Raw genomic sequence first — 22,753 nt, 5'->3', positions numbered from 1 at the left:
CTTTCTTGAATAAAATACTTGCAACATTGTGTTTTATAGCAGCATCTGCCTTGGACAATGGAAGAAACATGGTATCTATGTAGTGAACATACTGAAAAACTGTTTACTAGTCAATCTGTCACTCAGAAATTATGCTTTGGGCTGGGGTTATGGCTCAGCTATAGAGCACTCGTCTGGGTTCCATCCTTAGTACTACATAAAAATAAGTAAATAAAGTAAAGATATTATGCCCAAGTACAACTAAAGAAAAAAGAAGTTATGCTTTAGGTTAAAATGTTTAATGTATTCATGTATCCCTTTAAAATGATTTCCTCTTAACCAATTAATTCCTCTCTCCTCCCACCTCTCTCTCTCTCTCTCTCTCTCTCTCTCTCTCTCTGACTCTTATTTTTTCTTAGATGTTATTAAGCACCTTCCAGTCCAAACTTCTTCAAATGAGGATATATATCAGAGTATGCTGTGTTAGGGAACTTCATGAAGATTTTACACATATTTGTAACTGACAAGTGGTCACTGAACACCTAAGCCCTAGAGCAATCTGTATGTTCTTGACCAGCTGTGGTCTCCAAGTTTTGATTTTTTTTTTTTTTACGGTTAATACAATGAACTTGCATTGAGAGTTTTAACTGACAGACTTATAAATAGAGCCACCAGACTCACAAGTTCTCCTGTATGAGGTCCCGGCAGCAGTACAGCTCCTCCATTTTGACTACTTTCTCCTAGATTTTCCTCATCTGTGTATGTCTGCAAGTCACTCTGAGATGACAGCAATAACCTGAAAATAATTCTCCCCCTATTTTCAAAGTTTTTAAAACAGCAAACACTGTGAGCTCCATACACTTCTTTGGACCTCCTGCATATCATCTCATTCAGGCTCACGATAATTCCATGAGACAAGAACAACTATTGTCCCTGTTTTGCAAATAAGAATCTAGAAAATAAAGAGGTTTAGGGCCAAGCACCATGGTGTACACCTGTCATTCCAGCAGCTCAGGAGGCTGAGACAGTAGGATCACGAATTCAAAGCCAGCCTCAGCATCAATGAGGTGCTGAGCAACTCAGTGAGACCCTGTCTCTAAATAAAATACAAAATAGGGCTGGGGATGTGACTCAGTGGTTGGGTACCCCTGAGTTTAATCCCCAGTAATCACCCCCTCCACCCAAAAACATGAGGTTTAGGAACTTGCTCTTGGCCATTCGGCTAAAGCATGGTGCGTAGCTAACTAGCCCAGGTGCAGCTGGCTTCTATCTGTGCTTGAACACTGTGCTACGCTGTCTTTCTTACTGCAGAACGCCCTGTATGAAATCCACAGTGACAGGAAATTATTGTCCAGGAGTTAAAGGTCCTTCTCATCCATGGAACAGTTACATTTTATAGCACATTATTTTGTTCAAAAAATAAAATAAAATAAAAGATATATAGTAAGGAGTAAAATTTACTATCCTGACTCTAGCAGCACCTATGAAGACAGTCAAGCTTTACCCTTGAAATAGGGCTCACATACTTAATAATAAATTTTCTTTTATCCCCATGAAAGACTGTATGAAAATTTCAAATTAGTTAAGATTTTACTTGGTTAAATTGTGAGCAGTCACCCTTTTGTCGAGTGGCTGAAATTCAAAGTTTATTATTTTAACTCAGAAATCAACTGTTTGAATACAGTTTTTGCCTACCAAAACTCACGTTGAGGCTTGGTCCGCATAGGATGGTCTTTAAGAGGGATTAATGCTTCTCTTGCAGGTGAGCTGCTAACCTCAAGAGTGGAAGAGTCGGTTGTTATAAGGTACACTCTGGCTCCTCCCCTTGGTCTTCTGGCACAAGTGCCCTTTTGCATTTACCCACTTCCCCATCATGAGGTAAGTCACCATGAGGCCCTCACAAGAGCCAAGCAGATGCTAACCATGCTCTTGAACCTGCAGAACTGTGAGCTAAATAAAACTCTTTTCCTTATAACCTACAGCCTCAGATATTTTATTATGGCCACACAAAACAGACTAAGGCACCAACGTTACCTGAAATTTATAATAAGACATGCCAATAACAGGGGTAATGATCCGAGAATTATGGCTAGTTTAATTTTTAAAAAGTGTTTGGGGTGAATATTTCAGCTAGCTAATTATACAATGCATTTGTAGCTTTTCCAGATATAGGCTGAGCTGTATGCCATCATATTTGACTGAAAAACTATTTTGGAGAAGGGAGGATAAAAATTTACATAGATTAAGGAACTTTTAAAAAGGACCTCTACATACCAAACTCTGTACTAAATGATACATACCTATTAATGTAAGACATGTGTACATCTATATTGTAAACATATACTAGCATAATGTATATTCATGTAATGTGCACATGATCACGTGTATGTACATGATCACATGTGTGTTCCGTTTACATCTATGTATAATACATTAGTTTAAACCTTGCAACTCCTCGAAGAAGTTACCACCATTTTATAGAAGAATCTGAGGTTCAAAGAATAGATTGGCTAAGGTGAACATGTACTAATCTGGAAGCCAGAGTCTGCTGACACCAGAACCCATGACACTCCTTCAGCTACGGCATGTTTCTTATTTTGACCAAAATTATTGAATGTGAGCTATATCATCTATGGTATGATCTAACTAAAAGGGTGCCAAGCTGGAAGTCCTGACCATAGATGTGTGATGCATAACGGCAGCCAGGTGCAGCAGGAAGCCAGTAAGAAGGGTCTTCAGATGTTTTATCTGTAATGAACTGTCACCATAAGCCCTTGCTAATTCTGGCTGGTTTTCAAAACTGTAACTGTGGTGAGCAAGGCAGGAGAAAGACACAGGTAATCATGTACTTTTTCTGACTTGCTTGGTCACTACTGAATGGGCTGCTCAGACAGACCTGCATTCATAGCAACAACATACTGAGGCAGGTGAGGCAATTTCCTTCCAGATGAAAGTATCCATTTACTTACTTCCAACAGTCAACTAATTCTTAACTCAGAAGCCTGACTTTGGGTTTGGGAGATATAATCTGGCATTAATTTCAGAATTTCTAAAGCTACTGCTGGGAAGTTTTCCAAGCAGATCATTTGATTTGTAGTTAAACACACTCCAAATATTTATGAGTCCTTGATCATCCTCTGAATTAACAACCCCTCAGTCCCCCAAGCCCAGAACATCTTGATCCCTGTATCCCTGCATCACAACCTGTCCAGGCCTAACAGTTGAGCCTAACATGGAGTCACTTCTAATGTCTAGCTGGGGTTACAATGCTACCTCAACCCAGTTCAGGCAGCTGGCTATTAACTTGTCAATAAAGTAGAGGCTTGGCCTGAGAAAAAAGAATCAACCAATGCCAACATATAAAAAGATATAAAAATAAATGCTAAACAGGCATGAAATTCTTAAACTGAATGTCAAATTTTCTAAATTAAATTACCTTGTCATATGTACACTACATTCTGGGGATAAAATATTGGCTTTATGTTTAAAAAGAAAAGCAACATTTGGAATATTTAAGAAGACTGCAATTCTAGTCCTTCACTAGTCTCCTCATTTTAGCAACCTGACTCAGCAATCACTGATGGACCAACCTTTATCTATGGTCCTGGGATAATGTCTGATTCTTAGGTCTGAAGTCTCAACCACTTTACAAATTCAGCTACTTTACTAGCTCTCATTTTCTTCTAAAACCACATTGAACTCTTTTTTTTTTTTTTTTGTACCGGGAATTGAACTCAGGGGCATTCAACCACTGAGCCACATCCCCAGCCTTATTTTGTATTTTATTTAGAGACAAGGTCTCACTGAACTGCTTAGTGCCATGCTTTTGCTGAGGCTGGCTTTGAACCTGCAATCCTCCTGCCTCAGCCCCCTGAGCCGCTGGGATCACAGGCACGCGCCACTACATCCAGCCAACATTCAACTCTGAAAAGATGGTCGCTGCACCCATCTAATCAGCCTGTTCAAAGTAAACATTTAATCACAAATGTCAAACACAAACCCCCTCTGCAGTTCCCACACTATTCTGCCCTTACACCCATGCACCAAGTGTCCCAGCCTTTGTTAGCTGGGGGAACCTTCCCAGTTCCCTCAGGCTCTTTCATCACACTCAGAACAGCTTGCCTGGCTCTTCTGTGTCCCTTAAACCCTTTCAAGTCCAGCTCAAAACATAGCTTCTAGGCATTGTGGACTCGCCTGTCATGCCCATGCTGGGTGTGGGTGAGTTCTACGGTACATTTTTACTTACCTTTGTAAGTTTCATTTAACAGTTATTCATGACCTTGATCACAGGTAACTACTTCTATCTAAATGATGAAAAACAACACCTTCATGATAGTAATAGTCAAATATATGTAATATTAATTGTTGTGTGTGCCACTTTTGTTATTTCCCTACCATCCTTACTATAAGACCATGAAAGTAAATGCACTCATGTTTGTGTTACAACGAGGAACTAGTTTGTAGGGTCTCACAGGATTTACAAAGTTTAGAAGTGCTTTCATTACCCTTGACACCTAGTGGAATGTATACTGGGCAGACGGTGTGATACAAAGCAGTAAGAAGTACCAAAAGCCTGTAATTGCAAGATTGGCTTTGAGTCCAGGTACCACACCTTAATGGCCATGAAATTTTGAAGTGGGTGCTGAGCAAGATAGCTTGAATTTAGGTTCAGATTAAGCAAAATGCTCCAGACAATGCTTCTCATGAGCCAGTAGTGGCTAAATTGGCTATGATCTTGATTGTCGAACCTGAGTCCTGCCATTTCTGAAACAGCCTCATTCCTGTTCAACTTCATAAGATTAATGGCATTTGTTTTGTTATTTGACTCACTTATTTGAAAAGGACACTGCTCTAATTAATATGTCTACCCCTACTGTCATGACAACTCAATTTCTCAAATAATGCCAAAGTTAATGATCTGGGGGCTGGGGTTGTGGCTCAGTGATACAGCCCTTGCCTAGCATGTGTGAGGCACTGAGTTCGATTCTCAGCACCATATATAAATAAATAAAATAAAGATCCATTGACAACTAAGAAATATTAAAAAAAAAAAAAAGTTAACTGATCTGGAAGTCTCATGGCTTGTAAAGGGGTTATCAGTGATGAGAATTCCCATTTGTCCAGACTTACTAAGTAGCTTGCCCCACAACATATCATTATTATTATTATTTAAAGTAATTGACTTTTTAAAGAATACCTTTATTTTATTTATTTATTTTTATGTGATGCTGAAGATCGAACCCAGGGCCTCGCACATAGTAGGTGAGCACTCTACCACAGAGTCACAGCCCCAGCCCATACAATATATCATTTAAAGTATCCCATTTCACTCTTACTGCACACTTGTGGGTAGACCTTATTTATTAATCATTTCAGAGGAGAGAATCTGGCCCAGAGAGTTGAATTGAAACTAGAAAGGAGTGGCAAACCACTCCTTGGCAAACTCTCTTTGGAGTGGACTCCAAAGCTCTCTGCCCTCTTTGCTGCCTGAAGGAGCATGACCAATGGAGAAGAAAGAGGAGGAATTCCACCACCCATGTGTAGGAAGACCCTTAACAAGGTTGGAAGGCTTGTTTTCCCATTCAACTGTGAGGCAAACTATCAGAAACAGTCCTCATCAGCTCATAGGGCACTGAAGCTGCTCCCTTGCCCTCCACTTCTCCAGACATATTAATTAGAACAGTGTCCTTTTCAAATAAGTGAGTCAAATAACATAACAAATGCCATCTCATCTGTGGCAGATGAGATCAGTAGACACAAGGACCATAGAGCCAAACCTAAGCAAGCAGACTTGGATGCATGTACCACATGAGTGTCTGCTACGTCAGATGCCAGAGATAAAAAGGAAATTGCATATTCTTTACCTGAAAGGAGCTTCCAGTCTAATTAGGGAGACATACATGTAAACAGTAATTGTGCTGCATTTAGTTAAAGGTGATAGTGCCAAATCCAAGTAAATACATATTCAATTCACTCTATTTGGGGTTCCATTAAGAGAAGTTCAGTATTCATAATCTGAGCTTTGATAAAGATAAATGAACCTATATTACTGTCGTTATTAATGAATAAATACACTTGAATGGCCTTCTTGGATCAATAGCTATTTACTTCTACAGCTCAGAAGGCAGAATGCACCCCATGGAGCAAGTCACAAATTCAGTCATTTCATTCCCACATCCTGAAATATACCCCATAGGGACTAGGGATGCAGCCAGTTGATAGAACACTTGCCCAGCAAGTGTGAAGCTCTGGGTTCAAACCCCAGTACCACTAAAAAAATAAATAAAATAGACCCCACAACTCTAATGAACATCAAGTCCGAAAAGGAAAAAACAAAACCAAACAGAGCCCTATGTTTGAAATACAAGTCCATTATCAATGATTCACCATTCTAAGGTATATAAATCTCACTCCATCAATGATAAAGCCTCAGCTGACTTAGGCTCTTTCAGTCTATCTCCATCCCATTGAGTGAGGTCTGTTTGAGTACAGCATGATGCCCCAGACCTGTGGGGAGACCTTCATGCTCTATGCTATGTACATCTCATATGCCTTTTAAAATTCAAAATACTTAACATTCAAGAACAATCTCAGGGCTGGGGCCGTAGCTCAGTGGCAGAGCACTTGCCTAGCATGTGTGAAGCACTGGGTTCAATCCTTAGCACCATATAAAAATAAATAAAATAAAGACATACTGTCTGTCCATCTACAACTAAAAAAAATTAAAAAAAAAAGAATACTCTCAGGTAAAATTATAGTACTGTATCAAAGAAACACTAATTTGAGAGAGGAAGCTCACTGTCAAGTAAGAAATGAAGTCTTTCCCTTCTCCCAAAACTCATTTTCTTCAAATCACCTCAAATCGGAGCAAAACATCTGGGAAACGCCTGTGGAGCCCTCTACCTGGCACAGGCAAAGTGTGACCCTGCCCATGCCACGTCTGTCTACTCTGGCAAGAGCCCCCCTGGGAAGGACAGCTGTTTCCTCTGGCCTTCTATCTGGAGCCTGGCACAGTGCCTGGGCTCTTGTCAAATGGAAAGAGTCCAACCCTAAGTTTATTAGTCATCTCAGCTTAGAGACTAATAACCCTCTTTTGCCCTTTGGTGCAATGGTACAAACATACACACTTGGGTCAGGTGTGTTCTTTCTGGTACTTTGTTCTGCTTGAAAGGTATGAGAAAGAACCAATCAGGCTACGTAAGGTGTGCCTGCTACGCATAGGAAGGCCACTTGAAGGCTAAGATCAAGGATTCAGCACAGCTCTTTTCTAACCCTGTTACTGCCAGAACACAGGGAACTGTGTGGTCTGGCTGCAGGAAGGGGCCATCCAGAGTTCCTGCTGAATCTCTGTGGACAGTCTCAAAAGTATATTTGAGTCTCACGGGATCACTGTTTTAATGTAAATAAGGATTAAAACGAAAAACTGCTGATAAGACCTCAAAGTAAGTGAAACCAGGAAGCTTGCCTATTTTTACCTTCAAACTCTTTTACAATCTGGGAGACATCTTTAATTCCTCCTTTTCTTTAAGGCCTTAGATCAAGTCTGTCACCCAGCCCTTTCCAGTTTTCTTTGAAATAACCCTGGAAAATCTCCTCTCTAGTCCTACAGCCTCCACTTGGTTCCCATCACGGGTCATCTGTTAAAACACCCTTGGTGATCTCATTCAGTCTGGTGTCTTTTTTAAGTGGCTTGAAATACAAACTACATATAGTTGGCTCCCAATTTTAGCTCCAGCCTAATCTCCCCTGTGAACTCCAGAATCCTTTATGAAACTGCCATTCACCATCTCCATATGGCTGTCAGATAAGCTTATGAACCTAACAAGTCCAAAGCAGAGCTCTTGAAGGGCCTACTCCAAATGCTGTGGTCCCAGGCCTGAGTCAAATGCTCCAGGGCCTCACATAAACTCCATACCCTGGCCCCTGTGGGCACACGAGCTAGAACCTTCTTTTCTCTTCCAGTCCAGTAGGACTGCTGCAGAGCTGTGTGTAAGTTCCCACAGTAAGTGCTTGGGACTAATCACCCTGGCATTTAGTGCTCCTTCCTCTGGAAACCCACTCAGTCCTATTTTGTGATGATTTGGAGCAGTCCTTCCTGGTGCAACTCCAGGCACAGGTTCAGTAGAGCGGAACAAACATGGTAGTCTACCTTCACCACCTCGGTAAAGGCAACTTCACCCTTCCAACTCATGAGGCCAGGGAGCTCTGTATTTTCTTCATCATACCTCAAATGTGATTCACTGGTGAATTCTGTCACTCTACCTCCAGGACATACCCAGAATAGAACCAGTCGCACCATCACATATGCCACCAGCCTGGCCTCTCCTAGCAACCTCCTAACTGGTCTCTCTGCTCCTTCCTGGCTCTCCTCAGACAAGCCACACACACACAGATGTCTGCCCTTCTCCCACTATTCTGGCTCCACCTATCACCCCTGGGAATGTGATTCCAAATGCTCTGTCTTGAGTCCTGACTTTTCCAGGTCCTAATTTACAATTAAATATACACTCACTTCCACTGAGATAATCCACTATTGCCTCTAACTCAAAATTCCCAACTGACCTTATCTTTCCCTCAAAACGAACTCCCTCATACTAATTGCTCATGTTTTCTATACACGATATTGTAACAGTGGCCGCTCCTTTGGGAATTGTCTTGGCAGTCACTTTCACTTCCCATCTGTTTGCCCTTGCAAGGATATGTCCCATCCCTATGCCTCTTACAAGAATGACATCCCCTCCCTCTTGCCAGTTCTTCCCCTTTTGTCCAGCATTCTAAATTCCAAGAAGGAGCCGCACCTAAATAATTAATATATTAACAAAAACAATCTGTCTTTAGATTTACAGAAGCTAGAACATTTGGTGACTTTCAGATAATATCAGAATGTGTAACACCCTCCCCCTAGCCTTTAGTTCTGTGTATCAACTACATGAAGCATGCAAACTGTTATAAGGTTCAACTTGCAGAAAAGTGATCTGTCTATAAAGAACTATAGGAACTAGCCCTAGAAGTTCAAGGTCCATTACAATGGTGTGGCCAGAGAAAGAAAAAAGCAGACACACTCCGATTGACAAAGACCCCACTTAGCATGCAGCCTTTCTGTCATTCTCCCTTGCTCCTCCTTTCTCTCCCTATGAAAGTCATTTGCAACCCTGAACTCTCAAGACAGAGCTTTGAGAATAACAGCCTCCTCCATCTTGCAGGGTACCTGCCGATCCCCATGAGCACTTGGCTCCTAAATATTGGTTTTCAAGTGGTGAGCAGCCCAGAACAAGGTCCACTAACAATATCAACACAATTACAAGACAGAAACCCTAGAATTATCACTTCCTTTTAAGTCTCAATGAGATTGGTGTATGTTACTTTTATAAAACTTGGGGAAGATCACAAAATTGGCCACAAATCATCTCCTCACTTTGCAATGTGACTTTGTAGGTCCTCCCATCAAAAGGAGAGGACTATTTCTCTATACCTTGAATCTAGGCTTGCCTTGTACCTCTGGCCAACAGAATGTTGCATGAAAGGATGTGACAGTTCTAAGCGCAGGCCTCAAGAGACCTTGCATACCTCAGCTCCATCTCTTGAATCTTGTCCAGCTGCCAAGAAAACAAGTCCAGGCTAGCCTGCTGGTGAAGAGAGACAGTGGCCTGGCTGCCCCTGCCATTCCAACTGACTGCCTGCCAATCTCAGAGCACAACTGCCTGGCTGACTGGCAGATGATCTGAGACACATGATTGAGTCTACTAAAACCAGAAGAGCAGTCTGGCTCAATCCAAGCCAACTTGTTGACCCACAAAATCTTCAGCTAAATAAACAGCTATTTCAAGTAGTAAGTTTTGGAATGGCTTGCTATGCTACAACACAAAATAACCATCACAAAATTTAACCCTATGTGTTAAAAGATAATATATAAAACTACTGTAGCACATATAAGGCCCTCATAAATGTTTTGTGCCATCTCATATGCAGGGAAGAGGCCTCTCCACTAGACTTGGCTCATCAAGGGTAGAGATCCCAGCATTTTTATCTCCATATTATCAACACCCAGCACAGCGTCTAACACAAATGCAGAGGCTCAAAATCTGTGTAAATGATAGTCATGTGAAGAGGTGAAAAATATAAACATCTAGGGCAAATTTCTTTTATATTTAAAACAACAAACTACTATACAGTTAAACTTAGCAAGGCTACTTTAACTTTTCCAAGTATTTGTTTTCTCATCTATAAAAACAATGAGGATAAGAATACCTTCCCCTAGGTAATATTTCTGAGGTTTAAATGCAATGGTTCACATATCCTCAGCATAAAACCCAGCCAAAGAAAACAAAAAACAAACAAACAACAACAACAAAAAAAAAACCCCACATATAATGTTGTGGTTATTGTTACCCATTTGCTTTTCTAAAGTAAATTATAAGATGTAGCCACAGTGATATTACTTTGTGCATAAGACAGTGCTGGGCACGTAGTAAACATACTTCATACACAGAGCTAATGAGTTCTTATTCATGAGGATCTCAACATATTTCTATATTGTATATATTAGTTTAAAGCTGGGGGTGGTGGTGCATGCCTATAGTTCCAGCTACTCGGGAGGCTATAGTAGGAGGATAACTTGAGCCCAGGAGTTCAAGGCCAGCCAGAACAACATAGTGAACACTTATCTCAAAAAAGAAGACAAAGAGAAAAGGAGTTATTGGGTTTAAAAGAACTTATTTAGTTGTTTAACTTATATATGAGTACCTGGCTTCTTTAACACTTAAGTTTATGTAAGTATAAAAAGGTCACAATTTTAAAGAGAGAAATAATACCCTAATAACTATGTAAACCCATTGAAAATATGTCCTTAATAAGCTACTTTGAAAAAATATCACAGTTCAGACATGTTTTAAAATAAAAATATAATGAGTCCTAGAAGAAACCACTCCCGAATACATTTGCTGTTGAAAAACTAAAACCACTACACCTTACTTGCAAATGATACGGTGTCAAACTACCTATGTTCATTATTTTACTATCATTAGAAGAGAGCAACATTCTATAGACAACTTGGACTACTTCGACTACTTGTAAGACATTAAAAAGTAAAATGGTAAATTTCTGAAATTACACGGAGAACAAAGGAATGGCATGGTCAGTGGCAGTCTGGGAGCAAAACCCTTGACCTCCCCTCTTCTCCCATCGGGCAAAGTTTCCAGGACGGGACACAAAATGGGGAGCTGATCCTAGAAAACTAATGAAGTAGCTATCTTCTTTGAATTTCATAACTCAATTTCTTTCCATTTGGGGGAAATCACTATAACTCACAAGAAGCCACCCATATTTGCAGTACAGCCACACTTGTGACCTGCTCCTGGAAAACGTCTGTCCTTTCTGAGCAGCACGGCACCCAAGCAGGCCTCTGTATTAGTGTTATTAATAGCATCCTAATGGCACTATTGAAAAACAAGAAACAGCCTGCAACCAAGGTTCCCAAACAGCATGATGTGTAAACACAGAGATTCACATTTTCCCGAGTTTGGTATTTCTTTCATCACAAAGGAAAATATGCCTTTCTCAGACTCTTCTCAGAACCACTGGAACCACAGCATACCCCACAACCCCTATTCCCTTTGGTAAGGTCTTCTGAGCTCTCTGCCCATTTGGAATCTACACAGTCTCCAAGGACCAGATTGTATCCTAAAACCATATTTCCAACCACTGGAACACAGCAGGAGTTCAATAAACATCTGCTGAACATATCAACAGGAAAAAAACCTAAAAACATGCTACATTATAACACAGCTGGTAGATGTGTATTATAAATAAGTCCCCAGGAAAAACGTCTATAGTCTGGATAGAGGCACCTAAAAAGGCAGCTTCCTGGAGAAGTCAGCTTTGCAGACACCCAAGGCTGCTACCACCAGCTGAACCCAAATGTCCTCTCCTTAAAAAGCACTTAATTTCAAATACAGAATTATCATGTAGATATAAACTCCATAACCAAGTGGAACTGAACACAGCATTTAAGTCTGGTCCTGGTACAAAGTCAGCCAGGGTGACAAAGACTGCCAAAATGAATGACCCTGCGTGCTGAATTCTGTAACCATTTATTCGGTCTCCCTGGCAGCACATCACTTTTGACTTCTTAATCTGTGGCTACTCGAAGGAATACGGCTCCAGGAGACGCGACAGGTGGTGGAAAGCACCAATTTCCCACTTTCCCACTGCGTGCCAGGTGCAAGTCACTGAACCACCCCCAGTTTCCTGATGAAGCACCTGCCTCAGAGGGCTCCTAGGAGGATTCAACAGGCCAATTCCCGCAAAGTACATAAGATGTCGCCTAGGACACAGGAAGAGCTATGTAGGTGGGGTAAACTAACATCCCTGTAATTCCGTTCTCATCGTTAGCACTGTCTGGACTCTCACTCACAATGGAGAACTCTGTAAAACCTGACTAAGTTTCCACCCCACTCCATCACCCTACTCTAATTTTCAGGTTCTTTCTGTCTGAGCAGGGCCAAGCTGGTCAGGCCTTGCTCAATATTCATGTTGTACTGACAGAGACCACCACCAACAGTTGCTATAACTATTGCATGAAAATTACCTAAATATCAACTTGATTTCCTAATTCTTCATGTTTTCTAACTGCTGTAGTGTGGGCTACTTCTTTAGGACATGAAAGTATTGAAACAGCAAAAACAAAACAAAACCACATCTTGTATAACTTCTACTTACTGGTAATAAAATGTGATTTAGAAATATTGTGTTTGGCAAAAGACAACCAGAAAAAAAAAAAAAGTCCCGAGGGGAAAAGGAAGTCCTGATTGATACAGATGGGGCCACGAGCTCCTGTATATTGGAAATATTTTTATTTTAAAAAGTCAGGTTAGCTAGAGTGTATAAAATGCTTGTCATTTCAGAGATCGTTTCTATTATTAAGAACAATGATTCTCAACCATTACTAAAGCACTCCAGGGCCTTACCAATTATCTCCTGCTACTCAAATTCTTAAAATAGAAATTTATTTTAATCCAATTTAATCTTTAAAAAGAATGCCACAATGCACTTTTAGGAAAGTGTTGAGATGTCAGAAAAATCAACAGTAATACTTCTGCTATTATGTAACCCATTGGGTCCTGAGGTTCAATGTTAACAGCTTTAAAAAATAAAACAACTCCATTTCCATCTCCATAGCTGCTTGTTCTGATTTTTCTGCTTTGGAAGAGCTGGCAAAGAATGAAGGGTAGAGGCTGGGGCTGGGGCTGGGGCTGGAGCTGGAGCTCAGCGGCAGAGCATTTGCCTAGCATGTGTGAGGCACTGGGTTCAGTCCTTAGCACCAAGTAAAAATAAACAAATAAAACAAAGGTATTGCGCATCTACAACTACCAAAAAAAGAAGAAATGGTAGTCAAAATATCACGTGTCATAAGATGCTGTCTTCTGAAGGTCTCTTATCCTTTGCCTGTTTTGCTGTTGCTGGGTTTCTGTTGGCGTTTTTTAAGTCACCCAATAGCTGGCTGGCTTGCTTTCTTTCTTTTTCCCCCCACTCTCTTCTATCCTTCTATATAGCAGAGAGAATGGACTTATATTTTTTGAAACCTAGAAAACAAGATGGGATTCAAATTTCTCAAATCTCTCAAATGACCTTTACTCTGGAACCTGAGCAAAACTAGTAGCTCTTGGCTGTCATGTGCCAAACGGACTTTCAAGATACATTAGATGTATTTCACATATAACCTGTGCCAAGTTAAGGAATTAAATATCTTGCAAATTCTGCTCCACTTCAGAATCAGTTATTGGTAAACCATGAGGTGACTTTCTGACTGACTACTCTAAAAACTACCAGAATGCTTCCCATGTGATAGGTATTGTGTTTCATAGATGCATGTCATTCATCCATCTAAATCCTAAAACTTGAATGGTATTACCTGTATCCATTGGGATTTTTATTTGACACACATGGCAGTAAACTAAAGAAAAAAATACACTAACTAACCCCCACAGTGAGAAGTCCAGACAAAGCCAGGCCCAGCCAGGCTCACTGAGACCCCATGGGGCTCTGCAAAGTAAGGTCCCCTCCAATGGGTTTGTTCTCTGGTTCCTAGTGCTAGAAAGTGGAACACGGTTACCCAAACCTTGCATTCTCTTCTCATTCAAGTCTGGTGGGAAAATGAACAATTTTTTTTCTTCCGTTGTGCCAACCAAAGTCTCTCACTGCTCTATCATGATCTCACTGCTTTAACATGATCAGGATCCCATTTCACTGTTGCCAGGGACACACAAAGCCTAGGCCTAAGTCATCGAACATTCTGAGCTGTTTTGGACTTTCAGGTGAAACCTCAGCAGAGAAGGAGAGGGCTGACCCAAAGGGTGAAAAGATGCTGGATGTCAAAACCAATAGCCGTCCACCCCATTTCTAGAAAGAAAACAAGACCCAGAGACTTTGAATAAACTGCAGATAACCAGAGCTACTCTCTAACTCCACAACCATTTTATGACCACTGCACAAGCTACCACAACAAACCAGAGAGTTGACGGTGCTTAATTAGGGTTTTCTGTCCCCATAACCCACTTTGAACCCATTCTCTGGAGAATAGTTTTAAAAGAATCTTCCACATGCAGACTAACACTCCCTAATAATACTTCTTGAGCAAAACAACAGGAGAAATATGAACGGACTCCCTTATATCTGAACAAATCTACTATTAAAATGTATGTAATTTCTGTGTTTTTATCATGTATTGTTTGAATGCTTATGACATGTACATGGTTCAAAACTGGATAATGGAAAGGGATGCAGAGAAGCAAAGCTCCTTGTCACCCATCTCTATCTCCTGGTTACCTTCCCAGAGGCAACCACTGTTACTTCCCAGAGGTAACACTATTACCAACCAGTTGCTTACACATCACTTCTAGAGATGTTCTATATATACAGAAATAGAAGTGTATAGATTTTCTAAAGCCAAATGACAGCATCATTTGTTCTGTATCTTGTTTTTACAGAGCAGAATCTCACTCAGCTTCCACCTTTGGAAAGTTCAAGTGAAAAATGTCAAGATGCAAGCTCTAACAGCTGCTACCCAGATGGATGCTCACAGTCTCAAGACCCCATTGCTGCTGGCTTGCTCTATGCCAGAGGCTGACCCAAAGTGTCTTAATGCTCAAATTTTCCTTCCTTGTAGAACAACAGTCATCACAAAGCACTGTAACAAAATAAGGGCTGCATAAAATAAATGCTCTCCTGAGGTTAAAATTATGGGCTTTACATGAAAATCTACTTGTATTTTTTAAACTGATTCTAAGAAGTTATAAAAGGGGAGATCCTTCTTGCAATGTGACACATTATTTCCTACAATAGTGCTTTGGAACTATAAAAGAATTCCAACAAGCAACTTCAGAACACATCATGACACATTTTTCTGCAAGGTCACACAGAGACCTTCTTACACAGAGACCTAGAACCATATCATAAGGATTCTCTATATCATGCTAGGTAAACAAATAGTCTGCTAAATACTGTGAAAATGCCATGAGGATAAAAACATTAAAACCTTGTAACTCCTTGCTTGCCCCACCCCCATGAATGACTATATAATTTTTTTAAACGAGATCTTTTTTTCCAATATATTTTTAAGTGTCCACGGACCTTTATTTTATTTATTTATATGCAGTGCTGAGAATCAAACTCAGTGCCTCACACATGCCAGGCAAGCACCCTGCCACTGAGTGCAATCTCAGACCCTTACTATATAATTTTTAAAAAAGAGAAACAAAGAGTATGTGTGTAGATTTTAAGGAAAATGGTACTGTTGTACATTCTATATCCAAGTTTAACGCCCTAAAATTGTTTTTATGACGGTAATGGATTTGTGATGATCCATTTCTCTTTTAAGAACAAGGCTCTGGGGCTGGGGATGTGGCTCAAGCGGTAGCGCGCTCGCCTGGCACACGTGCGGCCTGGGTTCGATCCTCAGCACCACATACAAAAACAAAGATGTTGTGTCCGCCGAAAACTAAAACAATAAATATTAAAAATTCTCTCTCTCTCTAAAAAAAAAAGAAAAGAAAAGAAAAGAAAAAAGAACAAAGCTCTGTGCTCAGAAAACTGAAAGAAATTAACTGGCTGACCCAGAGGTTAAAGTGCCAACAGAGTATTCATACAGAATATTCATGCTATCTGAGCTCAACAGCCCTACTTCATAAATGCCATCAAACACTACTAGGAATAGACTAATGTACACTTTCTATGTATGACAAAAAGCCTAAAAGATGCTGTTCAAAAAGGCTAAGAACACTATGCTGAGTCAGGCAAACTGAAGAGAACAATTCAATTCTGTTATCTCACTTTAGAATTAATGATATTTTTACACAAAAGAGAACTGTTTTATGGAAAGTCACTCTCTAGATAATAATTTTTTCTAACAGACAAACCAAAAAGGGACAAGGAAATCAAGGAAATGAAATTCACAGGTAACTCAAACTTCCACATGCAATACGTCATCACCAGCATGTCTAGAAGATGGGGCAGCACCTACTGGGAAACACAGGGCAAGCACTCTCTCGGGCCACTGCTGCTCCCACTCCCTCCTCAGATCCTCCCTCCACCCTGCTGTCCTTCCTTCCCAACACCAGGCCCTCACCCCACTCCTCTCTAACAGCAGCATCTGGTTCCCCAAAAGTAGAAAGCATGTGCAATTCTTTCTTTTACTTAGAAGGTAAGCTCGGAGAACCAGTGACTGGAATTAAATTTGTATTTCCTCAGAGTTTCCACTTTGCCAAACTTAGGATGCTATCTGTAAAAGTTTTAAACTCATATATCTACTTAAAAATAAATAACTACAAATTAATAATTTTAATAAAAGTGAAGGGTTTTGGTCTGTGTTTAGCCTTCTTGTAGGTCTATTTTTTTAAGCTAGATTCCCTACCTCCAGCTCTAAACAGATACCATATGGCTGTTTCCTTGCTAACTTATTTATTTTTCAAAAAATGTTAACTGCAATTTTGGCAGTTCTTCATTAAACATTATTCATAAAACATAAACAAACAGCTCCAGCAATCATCCATGAATAGACTTCAGAAGTTTGTTTTAAAAAAAAAAAAAAAAGGAAATTTCTCCTCTTTCCAACAGAAAACAATCCCTCCCCTTCCTTTCATGAGCCCCTCTAAACCATGAGGGAAGAGTCAAACTGCTGAATAATCATGTTTTCCTTGGAGAAAATGAAAAGGGGTCCCTATTCCTAAGAAGCTGCTTCTGGGGATGTCCAGTCTCTGGAGTCATGCCAGGGAAAGGGACAGATGTCAGGGTCAGAAAAGGGACAGTGGCCAGCACCACTCCCACAGGTGTGATCTTTGGGTAAATGGCCAAGGCATTATTCCTGTGGGGTTTTTTCCTCTCCAAAAGCAAAATCCAGCTTGGAAAATAACAACTGGGAAGGCAAATAAGACTGGAAAAAGTTCTGCAGAGGTCACAACCCTGTAGACATCTTCTGAGATCACCGATTCATGAACCTGTTTGGCCCAATAGGAAGGGAAAGTGACAATAATATGCTAAATATCTGACTCCATGGATAACCTCTTGCTACCTGGTACAACTGGGAAGTCAGAATATGTGGCCCTAGATGGGACTTTGAGATTACTTACTAAAAATGAAAAAATAAAGCAAAGAATTTCTGGGCAGGATGCCTTTTGAATTCAGGTTTTTAATACCACTCACTACTTCAAATGATAGATAAAATATTTTTAGGAAGGAAGAAAGTCGTGTTTACAAACAAGAGAAATGAGACATACAAACACCTAAGGCTGACAAGAAGGCTAAAGCCACAGTTCTATGATTCAGACATTACCAGGGGCTGGAGAGGGAACATGGCCAAAGGCACATCAGTCTGGGTAGGACAGAGTCTCGACCAACTCCACAGTTTGTAGGAAGAAACTGAAAAAGACCTGTGACCACTGCCTAGGGCCATGCTGAGATAAGGCCATGCTGAGGGCAACAGGGGAACACAGAGAGCTGCCTACTCAGGAAAGGTAGGACCCTGAACTCCCAACTAAAATCAGTTATAGGGGCTGAGGATATGGCTCAAGTAGGAGCGCGCTCGCCTGGCATGCGTGAGGCACTGGATTCAATCCTCAGCACCACATAAAAATAAAATATTGTGTCCACCTAATGCTAAAAATAAATATTTTTTTAAAAATAAATAAAATCAGTTATAAATGAGGAGCCTAGAAAGGAGATGATCAAAACCAACACACAGAGAGAGGTAAGGGCACAGACAGGGACAAAGACTTCCACTTAAGACAAGCTTCTAAACTTAAAGTGTAAAGCTCATGAAGAAAAAAAACTCAAGATCAGAAAATAAATTTACTCCTGACAAAATGAAAACAAGGCACACTGAGAACAACCTTAACATAAATGGGTTAAAAATCCAAAGGGATGGGAAAGGAAAGCAAACAAACAAAAAAGTATTCTTTTGGAAATAAAATCAGGAAAAGGTAGACTGGAAAACAAAAATCTGTTAAAATCCTGAAAATGAGAAATACAGATCAACAGATGGGAGAAACTCAACATCAGCCATAGTCAAAATAGAAAATGAATACCTGAAACCCACTCAGAGTACAGAAAGAGATAAAAAACATTAAGTGACATAACAGATGAAGCAACACCTAATAGGATTCCCAGAAATGAAGCTACAAAAATGGAGGGAAATCAGTATTAGAACAAATGCCAAAAATTTTCCAGAACTGAAAAATCTTAAAACTTGACAGCTCCCAATGATCACCAGGTAGACAGGGGGGAAAGAAGTGCCCTCTTAAGACAACTGCAATGAAAGAAAACCTCGAAAGCTACCATCATGAAAAAGAGTTAGAAGGTGATGATGATCAGACTGGCAACAGACTGCCCCCACAGTGACCTCAGAATCCCATGCCCAGGAAGAGTGAGGATAAAACAGGAATATTTCCTGAGGTTTAACAGGAGGTGTTGTAGCTCATGGTGGATCACTTGCCTAGCTCTCACCAGGGCCTGGATTCCATCCTTAGCCCTGGGCAAGGAAAGGAAAAAAAAAAAAAAAAAAAAAAAAGACAAGGTTTACCCTCTATACCTTCTATAGAGTGTTAGTTACTAAAGGAGATCCCCTTTGATAACAATAATTTAACACTCCCCCACACACACAAAAAAAGCAATAAACTAAAACAGAGCTAAAGGCTTCAGAAGTAATTAATGGCTGAGTCAAAAAGAACTGTACTATGTTGATTCTCAATTTAGAATTCTTTCCTCTAAACCAACTCTGCCTCTCAATCTTTCAATTTTATGTTTTGGCATTTTAGGTTCCAGTTAGTTATAAAACTACACTTTTATACCTCCTAAATATTAGCAAATTATTTTTTACAACATTCACATTCATCTTACTTCCTTGGAATATGATTAAAATGAGGAAGAATTCTCCAAACAAAGGCACCAAAATATACATTGGAGAAAAAAACAGCCTATTCAACAAATGGTGCTAGGAAAACTGGAAATCCATATGTAGCAAAATGAAATTAAACCTCTCTCACCCTGCATGAAAATCAAATCAAAGTGGATCAAAGACTTTGGCACTAGCACAGAGACCGCACCTAAAAGAAGCAAAAGTAGGCTCAAATCTTCATTGTGTTGGCTTAGGACCTGACCTCCTCAACAAGACTTCTAAAGAACAAGAAGTTAAAATCAAGAATTAATAGGTGGGGGGCTAGAGTTCTAGCTCAGTGATACAGCACTTGCCTAGCATGTGTAAGGCACTGAGTTCAATCCTCAGCATCACATAAAAATAAATAAAAGCACTGTGTCCATAAACAAGTTTGAATAAAATAAATTAAAAAAAAAAGAATCAGTAAATGGGATGGGTTCAAACTAAAAAGCTTCTTATCAGCAAAGGAAACAATAATGTGAAGAGAGCGCCTACAGAATGGGTGAAAATCTTTACCACATGCTCCTCAGTGACGCAGACAGAGCACTAACTCCAGGATATATAAAGAACTCAAAAAACTTAATACCAAATAAATAAATAACCCAATCAATAAATGAGCTAAAGAACTGAACATACACTTCACAGAAGAAGAAATATAACTGATCAACAAATATATGAAACAATGTTCAACATCTCTAGCAAATTAAGAGAAACGCAAATTAAAACTACACTGAGATTTCATCTCACTCCAGTCAGAATGGCAATTATCAAGAATACAAGCAATAGTAAGTGTTAGCAAGGATGCGGGGGGAAAAGTTACACTCATACTTCGGTGGTGGGACTGAAAATTGGTGCAACCACTCTGGAAAGCAGTATGGCGATTCCTTAGAAAACTTGGAATGGAACCACCATTTGATCCAGCTATCCCACTCCTTGATTTGTACCCAAAGGATTTAAAATCAACAAACTACAGTGACGCAGGCACATCAATGTTTACAATAGCTCAATTCATAACAGCTAAACTATGGAACTGACCTAAATGCCCTTCAACAGATGAATGGATAAAGAAAATATACATACACACAATGGAATATTACTCAGCCTTAATGAAGAATAAAATTATGGCACTTGTCAGTAAATGGAGAATATCATGCTAAGTGAAATAAGTCAAACCCAAAAAACCAAAGGTGGAATATTTTCTCTGATAAACAGATGCTGATCCATAATGGGGGGTGAGGGAGGGGTGATAAGGAAGAATGAAAGAACTTTGGATTGTGCAGAGGGGAAGGGAGGATGTGTGGGATGGGAAGGACAGTGGAATGAGATGGAAATTATTACCCTTTATACATGTATGATTACACTACCCATGTGACTGCACCATGTACAGCCAGATTGAGAAGTTGTGCTCCATTTGTGTGCAATGTGTCAAAAATGCATTCTACTGTCATGTATAACTAATTAGAACAAATTAAAAAATGAAAAATTTAAAAATGAAGAAGAATTCCAATTTAAATTTGTTAGTCATTTCATTAACTATGTACTTGGTTGGTCAAGTTACCTGGAACCTTTGTAATATATTCCATTTCCTCCATATTTAACACAAAAACAATTTTTCCTCCTTATTTTGAAACATGAAGTTTCGATAAATAATTGACAACCGCTTTTGATTTGCACCTCAATGAAGAGAATTTATACATTTTTAAAGCTGAATTACTTTAATGACATTATTTCACAATATTGATATGCATTTATAAAACTGAGACATTGCACATAGCAGCTATGTATATAGTGTCAATAAAAACAAAAAATACATGGCTGTCTCTTTAACTCAGAAACACACATCAAAACACCAAAATAACAACATATAAAAATCTACCTGGTACTCTTAAGTGGGTAAAAAAACAGATCTTAACTCTGAATGATATAACAGTGATTCATATACAAATATCAGTTGCTTTGCACAACCTGTCACGTAAACACATTCCTCAAAAAGTCTTACTGAACCTCCATATCTGTATCCCCAAGCAATTACCTGCGTATTTTAGGCTCTATAAATTATTTGTAACCTGGACACAGGTTCTATGGTTTTTCATGTGATGGAACAGGCAATAAAAGGAATATTAATCTCAAATAGCACATAGCCAGACAAGCACCTGCCTAATAGGGATACTGTGTCAGTCAGAGTCATGACACAATGGTTTTTATGTAAGTACACATACAGATACCCTACTTCCCAGGTTCCCAGACCTTAGGGAAGTATAAATAAAATCATGAAAATCCCTCCGATGGCTGGTCAAACTGAATAAACACAAACACAGTCTCTTACATTGAAAGTAACTCCACCAGTATCAGATGTCACTGGGACAAGTTCAGTGTTATCCATGAAAGGTCACTTTGCTGGACATACTGAAAGACAGTCTGGTCAGAGTGAGTACAAATACCTCAAGAGTATGGGTTCATAACCCTGGGCAAGAGCTGACGCCACTCAGCTGAGTATTTTTAGACACAGGAGGACAGTTATGCAACAGGGCTATTTCAATGATGCTATGGGTCCTTCTGTGTAGAGACCAATAAAAGTAATCTTTCAATTACTAGAGAAATTTTCAAAACTGAGGAGTTTGAATATTCTTGATGCAAAATAAATAAGGCACCTAAAATTTTTATGTGTATGATCAAAAAAATGTTTTAAGCTATAACACTAATCCACTGATTACAGAAAAAACTTGTGAAAAGCCAGACAATCTGGCACAAGGATTAAAGGGCTTTTGGAGTTTTCTTGTAGGGACCTAGACTCTCCTCTCTCAATTGTAAGGGCAATATATCGCTGTTTTTAAACAGCAAAACACATGCTACTCATGAACTTCTAAATTTTTTTCTACAAACTGTATTTAAATACTACTCCAGTCAAATAAAGAGTGAATTTGGATGTTCCCCTAACAGTGATGGCTACTCCTGCCTGTCCTTCTCAGAACCATCCAACAATTCTAATCTCACCCAGAAACTGAGAGTCAGGACAACAGCACCCAAGGGAGGGATGAATGGATCTAGATTGCTGCAAGGTTCCTGCATTTCACCATGAAAATGCAATGTTCATTTCAAATATAACATGATACATTCAAGATGAAGGTTATAATCCTTAGAGCAGTCACTTAAAATAAAAAGCAAAGAAATAGAACTTAAAACCCATAGCAAGGTAAAAAAGATGTATGGAAAAGTGTTTTGGTTAACACAAACAAAGGTAAGAAGGGAGGATCAGAGGAACAACAACAAAAGGTGAGATGAACAGAAACAGAGCAAAAGGGCAGGCCTGAGCCCGAATGCACGAGCAAGTGCATTTATGCAATTCTGCTT

The 22,753-nt window shown here is 39.6% G+C and overlaps 1 protein-coding gene across 4 annotated transcripts in view; it reads right to left on the bottom strand.

Moving 5' to 3' along the window:
* Tulp4 (TUB like protein 4) overlaps nt 1-22,753 on the bottom strand; it is a 221,600-nt gene that overhangs the window by 98,686 nt on the left and 100,161 nt on the right. Inside the window, exon 1 of one of the 4 annotated variants that reach the window (XM_058583199.1) lies at nt 21,729-22,507. The exons of the other annotated variants lie outside the window; for them this stretch is intronic. Coding sequence (XP_058439182.1) covers nt 21,729-21,785 — 57 coding nt within the window. The 5' untranslated portion in view covers nt 21,786-22,507. Of the gene's footprint in view, nt 1-21,728; nt 22,508-22,753 lie in introns of those variants that run through there. 4 annotated transcript variants of the gene reach the window in all.

This window comes from Marmota monax, unplaced genomic scaffold, assembly GCF_021218885.2.
Source record: "Marmota monax isolate L192 unplaced genomic scaffold, Marmota_monax_Labrador192_F-V1.1 WCK01_AAM20220418_F8-fsc00164, whole genome shotgun sequence".
Taxonomy (NCBI): Eukaryota; Metazoa; Chordata; class Mammalia; order Rodentia; family Sciuridae; genus Marmota; species Marmota monax.
This window is presented reverse-complemented; position numbering and strand designations above follow the sequence as displayed.